Here is a 16928-nt window from a genome sequence, read left to right on the forward strand (position 1 = left end):
TCATAAGAAGGCTCAGAGTCACTCAGCGGGCGATGGAGAGAGCTATGTTAGGAGTGTCTCTACGTGATCAAATCAGAAATGAGGAGATCCGTAGAAGAACTAGAGTTACCGACATAGCTCAGCGAGTTGCGAAGCTGAAGTGACAATGGGCGGGGCACATAGCTCGGAGAACCGATGGACGTTGGGGTCTTAAGGTGCTGGAATGGCGACCCCGTACCGGTAAACGCAGCGTAGGTCGGCCCCAAACGAGGTGGACAGATGACATCAGGAGAGTAGCTGGGAGCCGTTGGAGGCAAGCGGCCCAGGACCGTGCATTGTGGAACTCCCTACAAAAGACCTATGTCCAGCAGTGGACGTCAATTGGTTGAGATGATGATGATTATGATGACTACATGCATTTGTATTTTTATCACAAACCGCCTTAACTTAACCGCCTGACGGAAATTTATATTTGTTGATGATGTGAAGTAAGTGATGTTTTAAAAGTATTATGCAATATGATACGCATTGTCACCTTTCTACATATAAATAATTTAGCTGTTTTTCTTATCTCGGAAAAGGATCACGAAATTTCTCAGTAAAATATTACAGAAACCCCTGCGATTACAAAGTTTAGTTTTGAAGAAACATGATCAATATTCTGCTCACCATTTTTTTAAAACCAATTTAAAGTTACTTATTGTTATAGTTATAAATAACAAATAAAAAGATATTTCTAATTTTATTATTTTCACTGGGATGGTTTGGTGGGAGGCATCCGCCATGGCTAGTTACCACCCTAGCGAAAAGAGGTGCCGCTAAGTCTTTAAGCTTTCTGGAATGATGTTGCGTAGTAACCGTTTAGGGGTTCAATATAATTGCCATACTCCCTAACAGGTCAGCCCGCTACCATCTTAGACTGCATTATCATTTACCACCAGGTGAGATGCAGTCACGGGCTTATTTGTAGTGGAATAAAAAAGTTAAAAATAATAACCAAACGCAACTAAATTCGATTCCTTTTCTTTTAACTAATATTTGACGAACAAAGCGGATGACCCACCTGATGGTAAGTGGAAAACCATGGCCTATAAAGAGCTTTCGCAGGGCATGCAAGGAACATGTCCTCCAAAGTGCCGCCTTGTGTCCATCAACCTGAGACGTAGAGTTAAGCATATGCATGTATCATATACGACTCAACACCATCGATGTTGCAGTAAGGACAGCCACAGAATAGATAATAAAATGACACGATAGCTTTGTAATTTCACTGATAAAAAAAAATACTACTATCTGATAATTCATGCGCCTTGCCCAATATACTCATCTATTTCCACTAAAAGTGTGGGTGTGTATGTGCGTGTGTTTGTGTGTGTGTGTGTGTGTGTGTGTGTGTGCATCATACATCGCGCATAGATAACCCGATTTTTATTTTGTTTTTTTGGTTTGAAAGATGAATTAGTCGGGAATGTTTTTAGCTGTTTGATGAAATCGATCAAAGATGGCCGCCGCCACAAAATGACGGATTAACTGCTTTCACAACTACCTCAATATGGGTATAAAATAAAAGTTCTTGGCTAGTAGAATTCTATGACAAATTTCAAATCGAGGATGGTCGCCACCACAAAACAATCTTTTTAAATTTAACTGTCTATATCATATATATTTTCATAGTTAAATTAGGTATTTGGATAAAATATCGATTCCTGCGAAAAAGCGAGTAATCTTCTGATAACAAATCTTTTTATTAGGCTGATAGTAATGATATCTACAAGTAAATATTAGGTGTATAACTTAAACGATCGATGTTATTTTGTGCTCAGCAGTAATAGTGAAACATGAAAAAGATTACCATAGGTTTATTCGTTATACTGGGACTATTAGTGGGTGCTGGCTTAGGCGTCCTCATCTGGTGGCTAATTCCCAATGAAAACGTTTATGAAACTATTCGTAAGTATGATTCAGTTTTTTATAGAATTTTGGATAGAAGCAGGCGTTACTTTGCAGAACTCCATGATATACAATGAAAATCAAGTAATTTGCTAAGCACTACGAAAAGCGGGAGAATTTGTACGGTGTAATTTACAACTTCTTCAATCCTTATACCCTATAGGTACTAAACACATCTTCGGCAATGTACTCTCTACGCACGTTTCGCTCTGACACCGGAGCATCCTCAGGAGATGATGTCTTTACAATGTCAAATTTTTAAGTTGAGAATGCTACTGTGAACATAGTAAATTAAGCTTGATTTTCATTGTATTTGAAATTTTCAGTTATTCATATAAGAAATTCTTATTTGATAGTCCCGCGTGATCGAAATATCGACGTAAAATACATTACAAGAAATCTCAGGCACTATGAAGTATTAAAAAAGACAACTTTTTTCATTTCTATTTGAAGATAGATCCTTTCTTTTTAAAACTTTAAAAAACTACTAATTTTATATTATAAACATAATTTTTCGTGGACGAAAATTTATTATTTATTATTTTTTAATCTACTTACTACAAGTTAGACCTTGGCTGCTGGCCTCATTTCCGCTAAATCGCCCAACGGAAAGTCTTTGTCCGTGGGGTGGAAACTAGGCATAACCTAGGCAAAGCCTCCGACCAGACTAAGAGTCTGGTCTGTAAAATTACGCAGACATCATTTAAATATTATTAACTCTACTGAAACTCTATAGTTTAAGAAGATGGGATATGTAAAGTCTAGTCAGTACCTTACCTTATTTTACTTAGACATAATTTAACTATTATTAACTCTACTTCCAGTTTTAGAAGGCGGTATAGGTGATGTTAAATCAACCGCAGCCTTCACAAGAATTCATGGACATGGTGATATGTTTTGGTGGTTCTACCCGACCCTCGCGGATTCACCAACACGCCGCCCTGTTATTTTATGGCTACATGGAATAACTGAGACACCATCGAGCTTTCTTGCCAACTTTGGCATGTTTGGCCCCTATGACAAAAACTTAAACAGAAGGAGCGATTCGTGGGTTTGTATAATATTTATATATAAGAAGAAAAAAACAAATAGTCTTTTAATATTGGATAGAAGCAGGCGTTACTTCGCGGGATTCCATGATATATTATGAAAATTATGCTTAATTGGCTATACTCCGCGATAATAATTAGCATTGTTTAAACTAAAGATTATTCATTGTAAAGTCAACATTTCCTGAGGATGCTCCGGTGCTGTAGCGAAACGTGCGTAGAGAATACATTGTCGAAGATCGTTTTGGTGTGGAGTATAAAGATTGAAGTAATTATAAATTACACCATACAGATTCTCCTGATTTTAATAAAACTTAAATAGAAGAGAGGACTTAGTGGCTTGTATCATAAAGCGAAATTAAATTTATACATTTAAAAACTATAAATCTACCTCAGAAACCTTTCTTTTCTTACTCAACTAGATACTGTTTCTACAATTGGATTTTAATTTTTCTCTGGGAAATACGAATGAACAGATAACGCAACATAAACTATAAATAGTAATACTCAAATAACGTCAATATAAAATAAATATTCAAACAATGACTGCAAAATCCGTAAATTAAGGTATACCCTTATTTTCTTGGTCATGTCTTTTCAATTTCCTTTCTCTTTCAGGTTAATGAGTACAACTTATTATTCGTCGATGCACCTTTAGGGACGGGTTTTAGTACAAGTAACATACCACAGAACAGTTCAACAGCAGAGTTCCCGGGCGTGGACCAAAATGGTATTCCATAATAATATTACAAGCTTTAAAAGTACATTAATTAGGTATATCTTTGTCTCAATAATTATTATACTTAAATCAATACATTTATATTAACTATTTTCAGCTGAGTATTTGTTCAGAACACTACAGTCATTTTACGATGTACACGAAGAATATAGATTTGCACCGCTTTATATTTGTAGCCAGGGAGACGGATCACAACTTGCTCTTGCTTTGACTCTTAAAATAGTTTCCGAGGTATGTTAAACTGAATTCTTTCTACGTTAATTATTTTAGCACTTGTAAGAGATATCAATGAAATATATGAAATATATAAGTACGGGTTTTAAATAAATTTCAGTTGCACTTTTACCATTTGTTTATATTTGCGCTATAGTTGTAGGACCTAAATATAATAAAATGAAAAATTAATGAAATAAACTTTTATTTGAGTATGCAACTACAGTTCATAAGACTTTACTATACTAGTACTGCAAATCTTATTACATTAAAAGCCATTTGTTTTCAGGAAGTAATCTGGACAAGTGTTAGAGGTATCATTTTAGGTAGTCCTGTTATTTCGCCAGCTTTAGCTCTTACAAAGTTAGGGTTTTATTTAAACCAGCTTGGCTACGTCGACAGTAAGGGGAAAGCAACTATCGAGAGTTTCTCTGAGCAAACAAACTCATTGGTTCAATCAGAGGCGTTTCAAGAAGCTTTCGATCAGTTTACCTCGCTCGGAAATTTTGTTAATGAAAAAACTGGGGCCGTAGCTGTTAATTTAGCTCACATTGTTGAAAAATTAACTCGTGATTCTTCTAATCGAGGTAAGTAACGTTTTATTCAAGATATAATAAGTAAGACAGTGGAATATACGACAGCACTATGAACGCAATAAATAGCTAGAACATCTTTGCCTAAAGGTCATGAAATAATGTGCAGTAAATAGTAGACTGTTGAACGAGATGGAAAGTAGTCCCGTTTACACCCGAGACCCACCCGTTCATATCCCCCAAATATTCGAGGATATGAACGGGTAGTTTTCCTGATTTTAACTTACTACTGTTCATATCAATGATGAGGAAAGACACGGAAAAGGAAGAAAAATCTGAATAAAATTTCTTCATCGCAACTTTTTTTTATGTCACCACTTTAAGATAGAACTACAGGATTTACAGGCGCACTATTTTGACACTTTTAGTTACTTTTTTTGAACACTATATTCAAAGTAATTAATAGATTAATTTAAACTTATATTTTTGTTTCAGATTATTTCGGAGAAAAAGCTTACCTTGGAAGTGTATTTCACTCTCACATAAACTATTTTATGGACACTGTAGTGGCGCCTGCTCTAGGCATCTCGGAAACCGTTAAGTATGATAGCCAGCGAGAGGCAGTGGTGCGAGCTTTTGGAAGCTCATATATGAAACCTATTGTAGATAAAGGTAACATTGAAGATTCGCATTCCCGAAAATCTACAAATCGCATATTTGTCTTGTTCATGTTTATTTCGGTGTGAATATCGCAACGTTGTGAAATCCTACTTCTTACTCGTCCAAGAATAGAAGTACGCAGAACTTTGCTACGTTTAACGCGTTCTAAAAAATGAACTATAACCCCAAATACAACCCATTCAGGACCAGAAATTATTAATCCTGAGTATTTCAATTGTCAATCTAAGTTCCAAATTTTCGGACCAACGGACCTTATTACAAACATTCATGCCATAACCAATCCAATTCAATGTTGAGAGTTGAAAACTGAAAAAGTTATATAACAGATTTCTTGTATTTGATAGCTCAGACCTTAGTTTGAGAGATTATCTGGTCTAGTCTGGTAGAAGGTTTCGGCCGTGGCTAGTTACCACCATACCGAGGAAGACGTTGAAATTGATTAGGGGAACTTAACATGACCGCTATACCCTTAACAAGTTAGCCTGTTACCATCTTAGACTGCCAACAGGTGCCAACAGTCAAGGGCGCAGATCTAACTTGTAGTGGAATAAAAATAAAATAAAAAAAGCTACCTGGTAACTGGATTTCGTATCCTTAACCAATTACACGACACAATAATTATTTTTGCACTTGGACAATGTTGTCCTTAAAAATGTTATAACACTTTTTTATCTATTTCGATACATGTAAATAACATATAATTTTATTTCAGTGGAACACATTCTTAAAAACACAAACTTGGAAGTCAATATTTACAATGGCAACCTAGATGCTGTGTCTAACACTCCCGGTAAATTTTTCTTTGTATTTATATATTTTTTTTAAAAATAGTTATAGGGTATGTGATATAATTCAAGCATTATAAATGAAAATAAATCCTGTGCGGACAATTAGTTTTCCCGGTATAAAAAGAAACCTAACTCCGTCTCTTGTAAGAGTAACAATCGCATTACGAAATAATTATGTCTACCATTTTATCGTCCTATTTGTATGAGACGAGAAAATGGTTATACGCGCGCGCGCCACCCATCTTAACCACAGGATGCAAGTTATATCCATTAAATTTTTTTCCAGCTATAAAGTGTTGCATTGATGACAAAATCTATATTTTTAAACCCCCAGGGTTACCTAGTCTCTCTTCTGGAATAAAAACTATTAATAATGCTATCACATACGAATGATGCGATCTATATTTACCAAATTTCATTCAATTTGAGGTGCACAGTTTAAACCAAACATATAGATAACCAACAAACAAACAAACAGACACAATGCAGGCGTCCCCACTCTGGAAAGCATATATGAAACCCACCACACACAACGAGGTGGACAGACGAAATCGCAGTGTGTTACTGGATACAAGCGACATAAAATATTTATGTCCAGCAGTGGACGATGCGTGGTTGAGATGATGATGATAAAGCAATTATGACGTCATGAAAAACCAATATGGCAGAAATAACTTATATGTTAATTGTTCTCAGTAAAAACATTCATAAGTTATTCTACAGTGTAAACGCAATCACTGACAGCAACATTATTTTATAGGTCAATTAGAATGGGTTAACCAACTATCATGGTCAGGACAGGCAGAGTTTTTAAATACCTCAAGAACAACCATAGCTGTTAATCGACTAATTGAAGGCTACTCCCGAGAGTCGAGAAGGCTCCGATTTTACTGGATAAACGTCGCCGGACAATTGGTAAAGCCTAAACTGGTTCTTTCAATTAAATTATTTCCCTAAGTAGAAGTATAAATCAGTTGAAAACGGTGCGGTGTGATCAAATTGCGATGATGCAAATCAGTCGATTGCGATACAACACTGATGGGTAACCTACACGTTGCTTACTCGTCGTTATCACCGAAACGCATTATTTGATAGCGACATGTTGTCAACTATCGGATTGACTGTTTATTTTTATTTATTTATTTATTAAGGACACTAACAATATACATATATACCATATACAGTAATAAACTTGTACAATATTCTACACATTCACTTATACGTACATCGATTTCATGTGACCATGGCATTCACAAAAAAAATGACATTTAAACACACCAAAAATAATCAAAGGAATAGCTGTTGTTTACGTAATCTATCTTAAGGGAGGGCTCACCGATAGATAAGCGATAAGCTTTTTTTTAAATACTGGGTTAGTATTGGGAAATGTGTCGATGCCAGGTAATAACCGAAATATTACGTTGTATTCAGCACATATGCGGCTATGAGCGCTTGCTTACCGAGATGCGTCCTAGCGAAATGTATACGTATGAAAGGTTTTTTTGTGTTGGAATTGTACAATAACGGGGATATCTACATAGGAAGATAGATCCGTTCAAGTAAATTGCTGCACTTTATTTTATTGTGTATTATTTTATACAAAAAACACAAAATGTTGGAAAAGTTAGTGTATTGTGCAGCTGGTAAAAATCCATTTCTAATACCAATAGCTAAGTGTGTATTTCAAAAAAAGCGGACCTACAAATGGTGTGGGGCAATACATCTTGATGACGCAGATTACTTAAATTTAAACTAAAGCTTTTGAGCAAGACCCATATTTTTTAATTTGTACCTATCAGTGGCGTGCTTAGAGGATATGCACAGGGTATGCAGATGATATAAAATTAAGAAAATCTCGAGTTCGAGTTAAAAAAAACTTAAAGATCGGCATTGTAAAGTTATAAAAAGTATTTATAACTAGTACTGGAGATTTTCTTCATTTTATATGAATCTGCATGCCCTGTGCAAACCCTCTATGCACGCCATTGGTACCTATACTTTAATGCCCCATCAGTATATCCCGTTTCCAATTGTTTTTGTTTGTTTATAGTAATAATTGACGGACCAAGCAGAGTACCATAAGCAGAAAACTATTGCCTATTAATAGAGCAATACTTCCCACGGCTAGATATACATATATTTTTTTTTAATTATTATTTTATTTAACAGGTTCCACTCGACAACCCCGTTGGAATAAGAAGAGTTCTCAGTAGGATAACTAATAGATAGTAAATATATATTTATTGGCAGTTTGTTTTTCTTTTGAATCCTTTATAAAATAATAAGTAAGAGCAATTTGAAGAATTATTTAGATGCAGCTCATCACAAGTGGGGGGCAGGGGAATCTGGCAGAAAACTTTTATCTTCTATCTCGAACAACTTGTGGTTTAGGATGAAAAGTATGTTTTATTTTAATCTAGAGTATCAGCTATTTTACAAAATTGAACTCAAATACTTTTAGTATTCTTTGCGCGAATCGCACAAACCAACAGACAAACAGAATAAATTCTAAAATTGCATTTTGGCGTTTTATTACTTATTTCTAAAGTCTCCCAGTTCCAATCCTAGTTACAATCCAATCCTAGGCACAAAGTTGACTAGACTAGCTGTCTATGATTTTATTTTATGAGTATAAAAGGCAGGGTAAATAGGATTTCAATAGGGAATTCCGATGTCAAAGATGCACCTCGCTTTGGTGGCCACGTTGAGGAGAAAATGTTAGTTAAAAGTGGAGCAAGATAAATATTTTTTTTAAAGTAAGCGTAGCTTGTGTTATGGGTACTAAGATGACTGATGAATATTTTTATGATGATGACACTGAAAAACATTCATGTTCATCACACCAACATTTTCCAGTTGTGGGAAACGAACCCACGGCCTTGGACTCAGAAACCAGGGGCGCTGCCTACTGCGCCAATCGGCCGTCTGTCTAACACAGTCGTATCGATTCTTTAAAAATAGGCGGGAACGCTCCCCAAAATGAGCGGCTCCAAAGTAAAGTCTAATACGTGTTGAAAGCCTATTAATACACACAGTAACATCAGTCTTATAACACATAAGACATGTTAAATTTTGTATTTCAATCTGAGTGAAAGCTCCAGAGATTAGTGCGTTCAAACAAAAAAAAATAACCATTAAACGACGTAAGAAGTAAGAACAACAAACAATAATTATTATTGTTTGTTGTTCTTACGCTACACAATACAGATTTTACTCCGATAATGAAGTATCCTCGGAGCTGGAAATATTGGCTCTACAAAGTAGCGAAGTCTTTTCAATCCCTAGGAAATCATGCCAGCAAAAGTCTAGTGATATAACTATAACATACATAATTTTTTAGCGGTGCACGTCTGACAGCGACAACTATATATTATTTAGAAATCTCGAGATGTAGCAGCCCGCAGCACTGAGACCGATGAAAATGACGACGGTTTGAGTTTGTAACTGAAGTTGGTGGCTCGGTTTTGAAAATTGGCGCGTTGGGGCATAAGGTCACGTCATCGGTGTTTTTCGAGATTCCTCATCGCGCCGCTTTACATAGGTTTACAGAGTTAGACCTATGTGTATGTGTGGTAGTATGGTAAAAAAGAAGAGAGAGCCTAGTGCCAGCACGCATGTCTTACTTTTCGTAAAATATAACTTGCATAGCGGTTAAAGAAAACATCTTTAGGCAACCTTCATACCTGAAAGTTCTCTGAAATGTTATCGTGAGTGAGTGCAGCCTACCAATCCACACTGGGCCCAGTGCCAGCATTGTGGACTACTGCCTAAACCCTTTATTCAAAGAGCAGACCGGTACCCTAACCAGTAATAGGTAAATAATGACAATGATGAATCGAGTGGCATTAGATGAATTATCCATTTACGTAAGGTTCATGTAAACACCTGTGGATACCATGTATTTCATGGAACCCGCTTTGAACAAAATAGTAAGGGACAGAATGTAGTAAATCAAATACAGTCACAGAATAGATAATCTATTAGTATGACCGTAGAGCTACTCGTATTTAATTATACTGATAACGAAATACTGTTATCCGATAATTCATGCGTATTGCCCAATAACCTCACCTATTTCCACTAAATAGCTGCTGCCACTTGGTTTTTGTATCCAATTGAGAAACGAACTTAGGTGAAGGAAATGTGACGCTGAAATATGAATGTCTATGGAACTAAAATTAGAATTCCTATACATCATCATCGTTAACCCATTACTCGCCTTCTACAGGGCGCGGGTCTATTCCCAGAATGGGAAGGGCTCACACGCCGTTGAGAGCATAATGGAGAACTCTCAGGCATGCAGGTTTCCTCACGTTTTCCTTCTTCGTTCCTTCCTTTCTCCTGACAGGGGATATAGTCGGGGGATATACTTTATGTCTCCTGCCCTGCTGGATGGCTGGTATTCCTTAACCATAAGTTTCCCCAGAACATTTTTTTAGAGTTCAAAAAAATAGAAGTACTTGACATAAAATATTAAGTTGAATTAACTTAATACTTACCATTTTTTTTTGAACTCGGTTAATCATTATCTTATATTGATTCAGTCATTTCTTTAATCTATTTTATCTATATTAGGTGTACTGAATTATTTTATATTGATTGATAATAATCTTAAATATCTGTCAGGCTCGTCGTCTTTTATTCGTGTTAAGACCGCAGAACACTACAATATGTCATTTTATATACTATCCCTAGCAATATTATTAAGTACTTGTGTTAATGGTAAGTCTATGTATTTTTTTTAGTGAAAAGCAGGTGTTGCTGTGCGAAAGACAATGCTATACCTGTATACAAATAATTCGTGACAAAACTTTACGGTTTGATTCATTAATGTTTTATACTACACTACATCATCATCATCATCATCATTTTAACCAATTGAAGTGCAATGCTGGACATAGGTCTTTTGTAGGGAGTTCCACAATACACAGTCCAGGGCCGCTTGCCTCCAGTGGCTCCCAGCGACTCGCCTGTCATCGGTCCACCTCGTTGGGGGCCGACCTACGCTGCGTTTACCGGTGTGGAGTCGCCATTCCAGCACCGTCAGATCCCAACATCCATCGATTCTCCGGGCTATGTGTCCTGTCCATTGCCACTTCAGCTTCGCGACTCGCTGAGCTACACTACTTACTTAAATCAAATCCAAAATGGATAAAATCAAAATCCTTTATAGGCATGAAGCTTTCCATGCATTTTCTTAACACTGTAGGGTGTTGGTGATAACTAAATTACAAAAAAGGAAGCCTTTGCACAAGAGTAGGATAAACATTAGGTTAATTTTGATGATGGTGCTGATAATAATACTTACTAATATCCATCCTCCATTTTTAATCAACAGCCCAGTTCGGAAACTTCAAGCAAAATTTCGGTTATGTTAATGTTCGTGAAGGGGCTCATATGTTTTACTGGCTGTTTTACACCACGGCCAGTGTGACAAACTACACGGAGAGGCCTCTTATAGTATGGTTACAAGGCGGCCCTGGAGGATCATCTACTGGAGTTGGTAATTTTGAAATTCTCGGACCACTTGACCTATCACTGCAAGAGAGAAACTACACCTGGGTAAGAATACCTATCCAATTAATTATATTTTAGAACCTTCGTCGCAAAAGTGAAGTGACATAAGTTTTAACGCTATTGTGACATAAGTTTTAATAACTGTCATACCCCATTACAGTTAGCCCGTTACCATATTAGACTGCATCATCACTTGCTTACAGGCGAGACTGCAGACAAGGGCTAACTTATAGTAATAGGATAAAGTTACAGTAAAGAAACGAAAAACTGGAAGAATTCGAGTTACTATTAACTTAACTTTGAAGTAAAATAGATCTATCAAACTTATGGAGCTGTCAAATGCTGATGTTAGGTCGTCCATATCATTATAGATTTACGTTAACGGGTAGGTAAGTGAATTTAAAGCACATAGAACTAGCACAATTAAAAAAGCGGTGATAGCCCAGTGGGTAGGACTTCGACTTTAGGGAGGGCCAAGTTCGAATCCCAGCTCTAACTTTTCTAAGTTATGTGTGTTTTAAGCAATGTAAATATCATTTGCTTCAACGGTGAAGGCAAACATCGCGAGGGAATCTGCATGCCTAGGAGTTCTCCATAATGTTCTCAAAAGTGTGTGGAGTCCGAGTCCGTGGATCCGTACTGGGCCAGCGTGGTACTACGGCCTTAACCCCTACTCATTATACAAGGAGACCCGTGCCCTGTAATGGGTTGATATGATGATGATAAACACTTATTTGTTTTCTTACAGGTAAATAATTTCAATGTACTATTCGTGGACAACCCAGTAGGCACTGGCTTCAGTTATGTTGAAGATCTTAAACATTTAACAAAAACTAATGACGAAATAGGTAAAACATAGGCCTTCTGTAATCTAAAACAACCAGTTTTTTTTTTTTTACAAATAAATCTATTCACTATTACATTTGCAGCTTTAGACTTCGTAGAGCTAATGAAAGGCTTTTACCGGAGTAACCCAGAATTTGAGGGTGTCCCGCTTTACATTTTCGGACAGTCTTATGGGGGGAAAATGGCCATCGACATGGGAATTCGGATGAGAGAGGTACGCCATCACTCATTTACCGCTATTTAATGTTATGATACTTATTATACGGTTAGTTTAATCTGCATTCAAACGACACAGATACATAAAATAAGTAACACATCTAAAGGTTGTTATTTAGTCGATGAAAGTTTTCTCTGTTTAGTGTACCTACCTTGCCTACTTCAATAAAAATTTACTAAACTTAAAAAACTCTTATAAATACCCCTAAGTTGGAACACCGCAGAAAGTGTGGCACCATTAACATATACGGAGAAAAAGTTGTTGTACCATATTAATAAAGGATACTTTTTTGATCATAGTAACATCTAATTTGTTATCATCTAAGTTGTTTATCGTCTAAGTAATATCTAAGTTGTGATCATAGTAACATCTAATTTGTTATCATAGGCTGAAAAAGCAGGTACAATCAAGTCAAATCTGCTTGGAATCGCTATGGGAAATGCTTGGATACATCCAGTAGACGCCACCCTTACCTGGGGGCCGTTGCTTTTAGCAGCTGGCCTTGTAGACCAAGAAGGATACGAAGATATACAGGCATCAGCAAGAGAAGCTGAAAGGCTGTTTAATGAAGGATTTTACTGGAACTCTACACTGCAGTGGGCTCGAACTCAACAGGTTGTGTTTAGAAGAACAACCAGGGTTGATTTTTACAATATCTTAACTAAAATGGAAGTCTTCTTACCTGATAGTTTAAGTGCTTATGGTAGGTATCAATTTTGTTTTATAATATTCGCATTACATTCCAAATTAATTAATTTCAAGTCAGGTCTACTTTACAAGGCTACCTTCCTTTCTTCAAAACATAGTTATATATTTAGATTAATTATTAATAAACAGTAACGAAATTCAGTGAATCTCCATTGAAAAAAATGTATTGTATAAAAATCTTCGGACAAAGGTCGAATCAACGCAATATTTAAGTATATAAACTAATAATGAAGTTCAATTTTTTTCTGACGCGCTAACTTCATCGGTTTATTTTGCGATTGTTTATTTTAAGTTCTTACTTATGTCATTGTATAGAAATTGCAAGGAAAGCGATGATCCGAGACATGCCCACATCAACAAGACAACAGCTAAACCTTACTACTCTTATGAACACCGAAGTTAAAGCAGCTCTTCGTATTCCGGAAGAGGTTGAGTGGGGATCTCAGAGTAGCGATGTATTTGACACACTCCAGACAGATTTTATGAAGCCTGTTACTGAAGGAAGTTAGTGTTATCATTATATTTTTATTTAAACTAAATTTATAACCCCCGACGCAAAAATGACGAGATGCTATATGTCTTTGTGCGCGTGTATCTGTTTGTAGCATCGTAGCTCCCGAACGGATGTTTTTTTCTTATTCTTTTGTCTGAAAGGTTAATTAGTCGAATGAGTGTACCTAGTGGTTGCTCTTGGAAATCATTCCAAGATGACTGCCGCAACAAAATGGCGGATTACGAATTTACAAACTTTCTCAATATTAATAGATTTCAAATAGGAGCTTGTCAGGCGTGCCATGATCGCGTCGGGGTCTCCAACGTACGGGAGCTATGATGATGTGCTCGACCGTAACAATATAAAGATTTTTCTCCGAGTGGCTGTTCTGTACTCAGGGACCGAAGTCCAACAATAATTCATCTTTGGAAGTTGTATGGTCATTATTTGTTAAAACTTCCCTAACGCGAAGCAGGATCTTGGGGCGCCATCTAGTTTGGCAATATGGAGACCGCCACAGTACACTATATTGAAAGTCGGATTTATGATTTTATTACATTGCAGTGTTTAATGTGTAATTAGGTTTAAAACAGGTAGAAAGGCAAATTTTCGCATTTGTTAAGTTTGAGTTGATTTTTACAGGCGAAGTTTCAAATGTACCCCATATAAAATAAACTTCTTACTATCACCACTGCATCTATTTGCACGGTAAGGAAATTAGGGGTATTTTTATTAAATTTCAATTAGTAATGTATTTATTTTTTTTCAGTTGAAAAACTTTTAAACGAGACTAATATAATCTTAATGAAGTACAACGGCAATCTAGACCTTATATGTGATACTCCCGGTAAGCTAACTGTCCCCGTGATCATGATTTCATCACCATCATCATCACATCATCCCGTTACCGGCCCAATACAGAGCACGGGTCTCCCCCCACAATGAGAAGGCGTTAAGGCCGTAGTCAACCACGCTGGCCTAGTGCGGATTGGTGGACTCCACCTTTGAAGCAAATAAATAAATATAAAGAAATATATTACGACAATACACACATCGCCGTCTAGTCCAAAAGTAAGCGTAGCTTGTGTTATGGGTACTAAGATGACTGAATATTTTTATTAATAATGTACATAAATACTTATAATATATAGATAAACACCCAGACACTGAAGAACACTTATGTTCATCACACAAACATTTTCCAGTTGTGGGAATTGAACCCCCCGCCTTGGACTCAGAAACTACACTACGCCAGTCGGCCATCAAATGATATTTTAAATACTTAAAACGCTCATATCTAAGAAAAGTTAGACGTGCGTGCTGGGATTCGAACTCGGCCCCCAAGAAAAGGGAAGTTGATCTCCTGCCCAATGCGCTAATTTAACTAAATCTTTGTTTTAATCCTGCTTATATTAAGTAACCTCTATATACCCTAGATCATCATAGTCATAAGCAGTGGCGTGCACAGGGTTTTTGACCAGGGTATACATAAAGCAGGTGCTTGGCATAAAATGGAAAAATTCCCCTCCAATACGAGTTATATAAAAAAAATTGGGTATGCAGTGGTTTTGTGCATGTATGAAGTGCACGCCACTGGTCATAACCCTATATTAAGGTCACAACTCACACTCTAGGAGAGCTTTTTAAGAAGCTAAGTGTCCTACGATTTGTGATTTAATCCCAGTTACTCGTATACTTATTCATTATTCCCTATGTGCCATTATCTTCATCATTATCAGCCTATTACGGTCACACTGGTCAATCAAATCAGCAAAATTAATTTTAAAGATTTGGTACTTATTGAATTAAAATCCTATAGGACAACTTCTATGGGTCGATCGTCTTAAGTGGTCTGGCGCGGAAGAATTCCGAAACACGGAACGTCGACCCATCTGGGAAAACGACAAATTGGAAGGATACTACAAGTCTTTTGGAAACTTTAGGTTCTTCTGGATCAACGTAGCTGGACATAGTGTAAGAATATGACTTTTGAGTTTTGACAAATTGCTTATTACCTATTAATAATTGATGGCCTACTAATATTTTGTTATACTGGTTTTCATACTACATAATCTGATGAAACACTGAAAAAACTACATTAATTTATCAACTTATTCACTATTTTTTTTTTTATTGGAACCTTATTCTCACTTTCCCGTTTCACACATCACGTTACATTCTAATATTTACTAATTAAAAAAAGTATTTTAGTAAATCAGCAAAAGGTCTGTAAATAATGTAAAAATCTGAACAAATTAAAGACTAAAAGATTTGAAATATTTTCATTTTCTGTGAATTTATATATATATAATACCTAATATAAGAACAATAAATGTCGTAATTAGGTTAAAAAAATTGAAGAGGATTTCTTGTTTTTTTTAAATAATTTATGTCTTATTCGCCTTCTGGTCTTATTAACCTTTTGCCATAATATCACCAAGTGTTTCCTACCATAAGTATCTACAAATCTAGAGAGTTCGAACTTCGAATATCAAATATTAATAGATATCTATCCTATGGAAATAGTGACAATAGGGCTTGATTAACGAGAGATTTTTTTTTAAACAACATTAACGATGAAATCAGCTTTGGTAATGATTACCTATTTCAATGAGTCATTGAAACTTCTCACCATGTTTTAATTATACAGGTCCCGAGAGACAATCCCGCGGGAGCCAACGCGTTCCTACGTGATATGACTTCATTTGGATAAACATTAATTAAAAGAATCTTAAGAAAATCCACCATATTTATTTCCGCGGCTTGCCGGGTGCACTGGAGATACTTTAGCCAGCTTTTGCAATGTTACAAATATTTGAATTTCTTGGCTTTTCTCTACTATAATAAGCAAATGAAATATAAGTAAGTTTACCTAAATAAATCACTCTATCTACTGCTGAAAACTGAAGATCTGTGTTCTAGTAAAAACAACCTAAGCTACAAAGTGGGGCGATCCTAGTGGGATCCTCGGCAAATATCACGCAATTTTTTTGTGTTTATTTATCACACTTAAAATTAAACTCTCAGCAATATTGATTACTAGTCTTAACTAGTCGTATGTAAAAGCACAAAGCAATTCTTTTTACGTGGTTGCTAATACCTTAACTTTTCTAGGGATTGTAACCATCGAAAATATTATAAATGTTGGATGGATTCGATTGACTACGTATCAATCTGAGGAGAACAGAAGTTCTTATTCTTTACATTCAATTACG

At 36.1% G+C, this 16928-nt stretch overlaps 2 protein-coding genes across 2 annotated transcripts; both read left to right on the forward strand.

Moving 5' to 3' along the window:
* The first annotated feature begins 1817 nt into the window (after positions 1 to 1817).
* On the forward strand, positions 1818 to 8161 carry LOC120627392 (retinoid-inducible serine carboxypeptidase-like). The gene is made up of 9 exons (XM_039895387.1): positions 1818 to 1929; positions 2754 to 2980; positions 3597 to 3708; positions 3815 to 3948; positions 4220 to 4517; positions 4959 to 5135; positions 5857 to 5934; positions 6693 to 6847; positions 8102 to 8161. The coding sequence occupies exons 1-9, from the start codon at positions 1818 to 1820 to the stop codon at positions 8159 to 8161; spliced, it is 1353 nt and encodes a 450-aa protein (XP_039751321.1).
* Positions 8162 to 10604: 2443 nt separating this feature from the next.
* On the forward strand, positions 10605 to 16426 carry LOC120627580 (retinoid-inducible serine carboxypeptidase-like). Its single transcript, XM_039895587.1, has 9 exons — positions 10605 to 10654; positions 11271 to 11494; positions 12198 to 12297; positions 12379 to 12509; positions 12900 to 13215; positions 13536 to 13724; positions 14483 to 14560; positions 15533 to 15687; positions 16364 to 16426. Exons 2-9 carry the CDS (start codon positions 11330 to 11332, stop codon positions 16424 to 16426), a joined length of 1197 nt encoding a protein of 398 aa, XP_039751521.1. The 5' UTR covers positions 10605 to 10654; positions 11271 to 11329.
* The last annotated feature ends 502 nt before the right edge of the window (positions 16427 to 16928 follow it).

Source organism: Pararge aegeria, chromosome 11 (assembly GCF_905163445.1).
Source record: "Pararge aegeria chromosome 11, ilParAegt1.1, whole genome shotgun sequence".
In the NCBI taxonomy this organism is placed as follows: Eukaryota; Metazoa; Arthropoda; class Insecta; order Lepidoptera; family Nymphalidae; genus Pararge; species Pararge aegeria.

Excerpts from the sequence above, each read along its gene's own strand:
- LOC120627392 (XM_039895387.1), top strand. The coding sequence starts at position 1,818 with ATGAAAAAGATTACCATAGGTTTATTCGTTATACTGGGACTATTAGTG. Across the intron at positions 2,981-3,596 it reads ACAGAAGGAGCGATTCGTGG|GTTAATGAGTACAACTTATT; the intron begins GTTTGTATAATA and ends TTTCTCTTTCAG. Across the intron at positions 3,709-3,814 it reads CCCGGGCGTGGACCAAAATG|CTGAGTATTTGTTCAGAACA; the intron begins GTATTCCATAAT and ends AACTATTTTCAG.
- LOC120627580 (XM_039895587.1), top strand. The coding sequence starts at position 11,330 with ATGTTTTACTGGCTGTTTTACACCACGGCCAGTGTGACAAACTACACG. Across the intron at positions 12,298-12,378 it reads AAAAACTAATGACGAAATAG|CTTTAGACTTCGTAGAGCTA; the intron begins GTAAAACATAGG and ends TTACATTTGCAG. Across the intron at positions 15,688-16,363 it reads TCAACGTAGCTGGACATAGT|GTCCCGAGAGACAATCCCGC; the intron begins GTAAGAATATGA and ends TTAATTATACAG.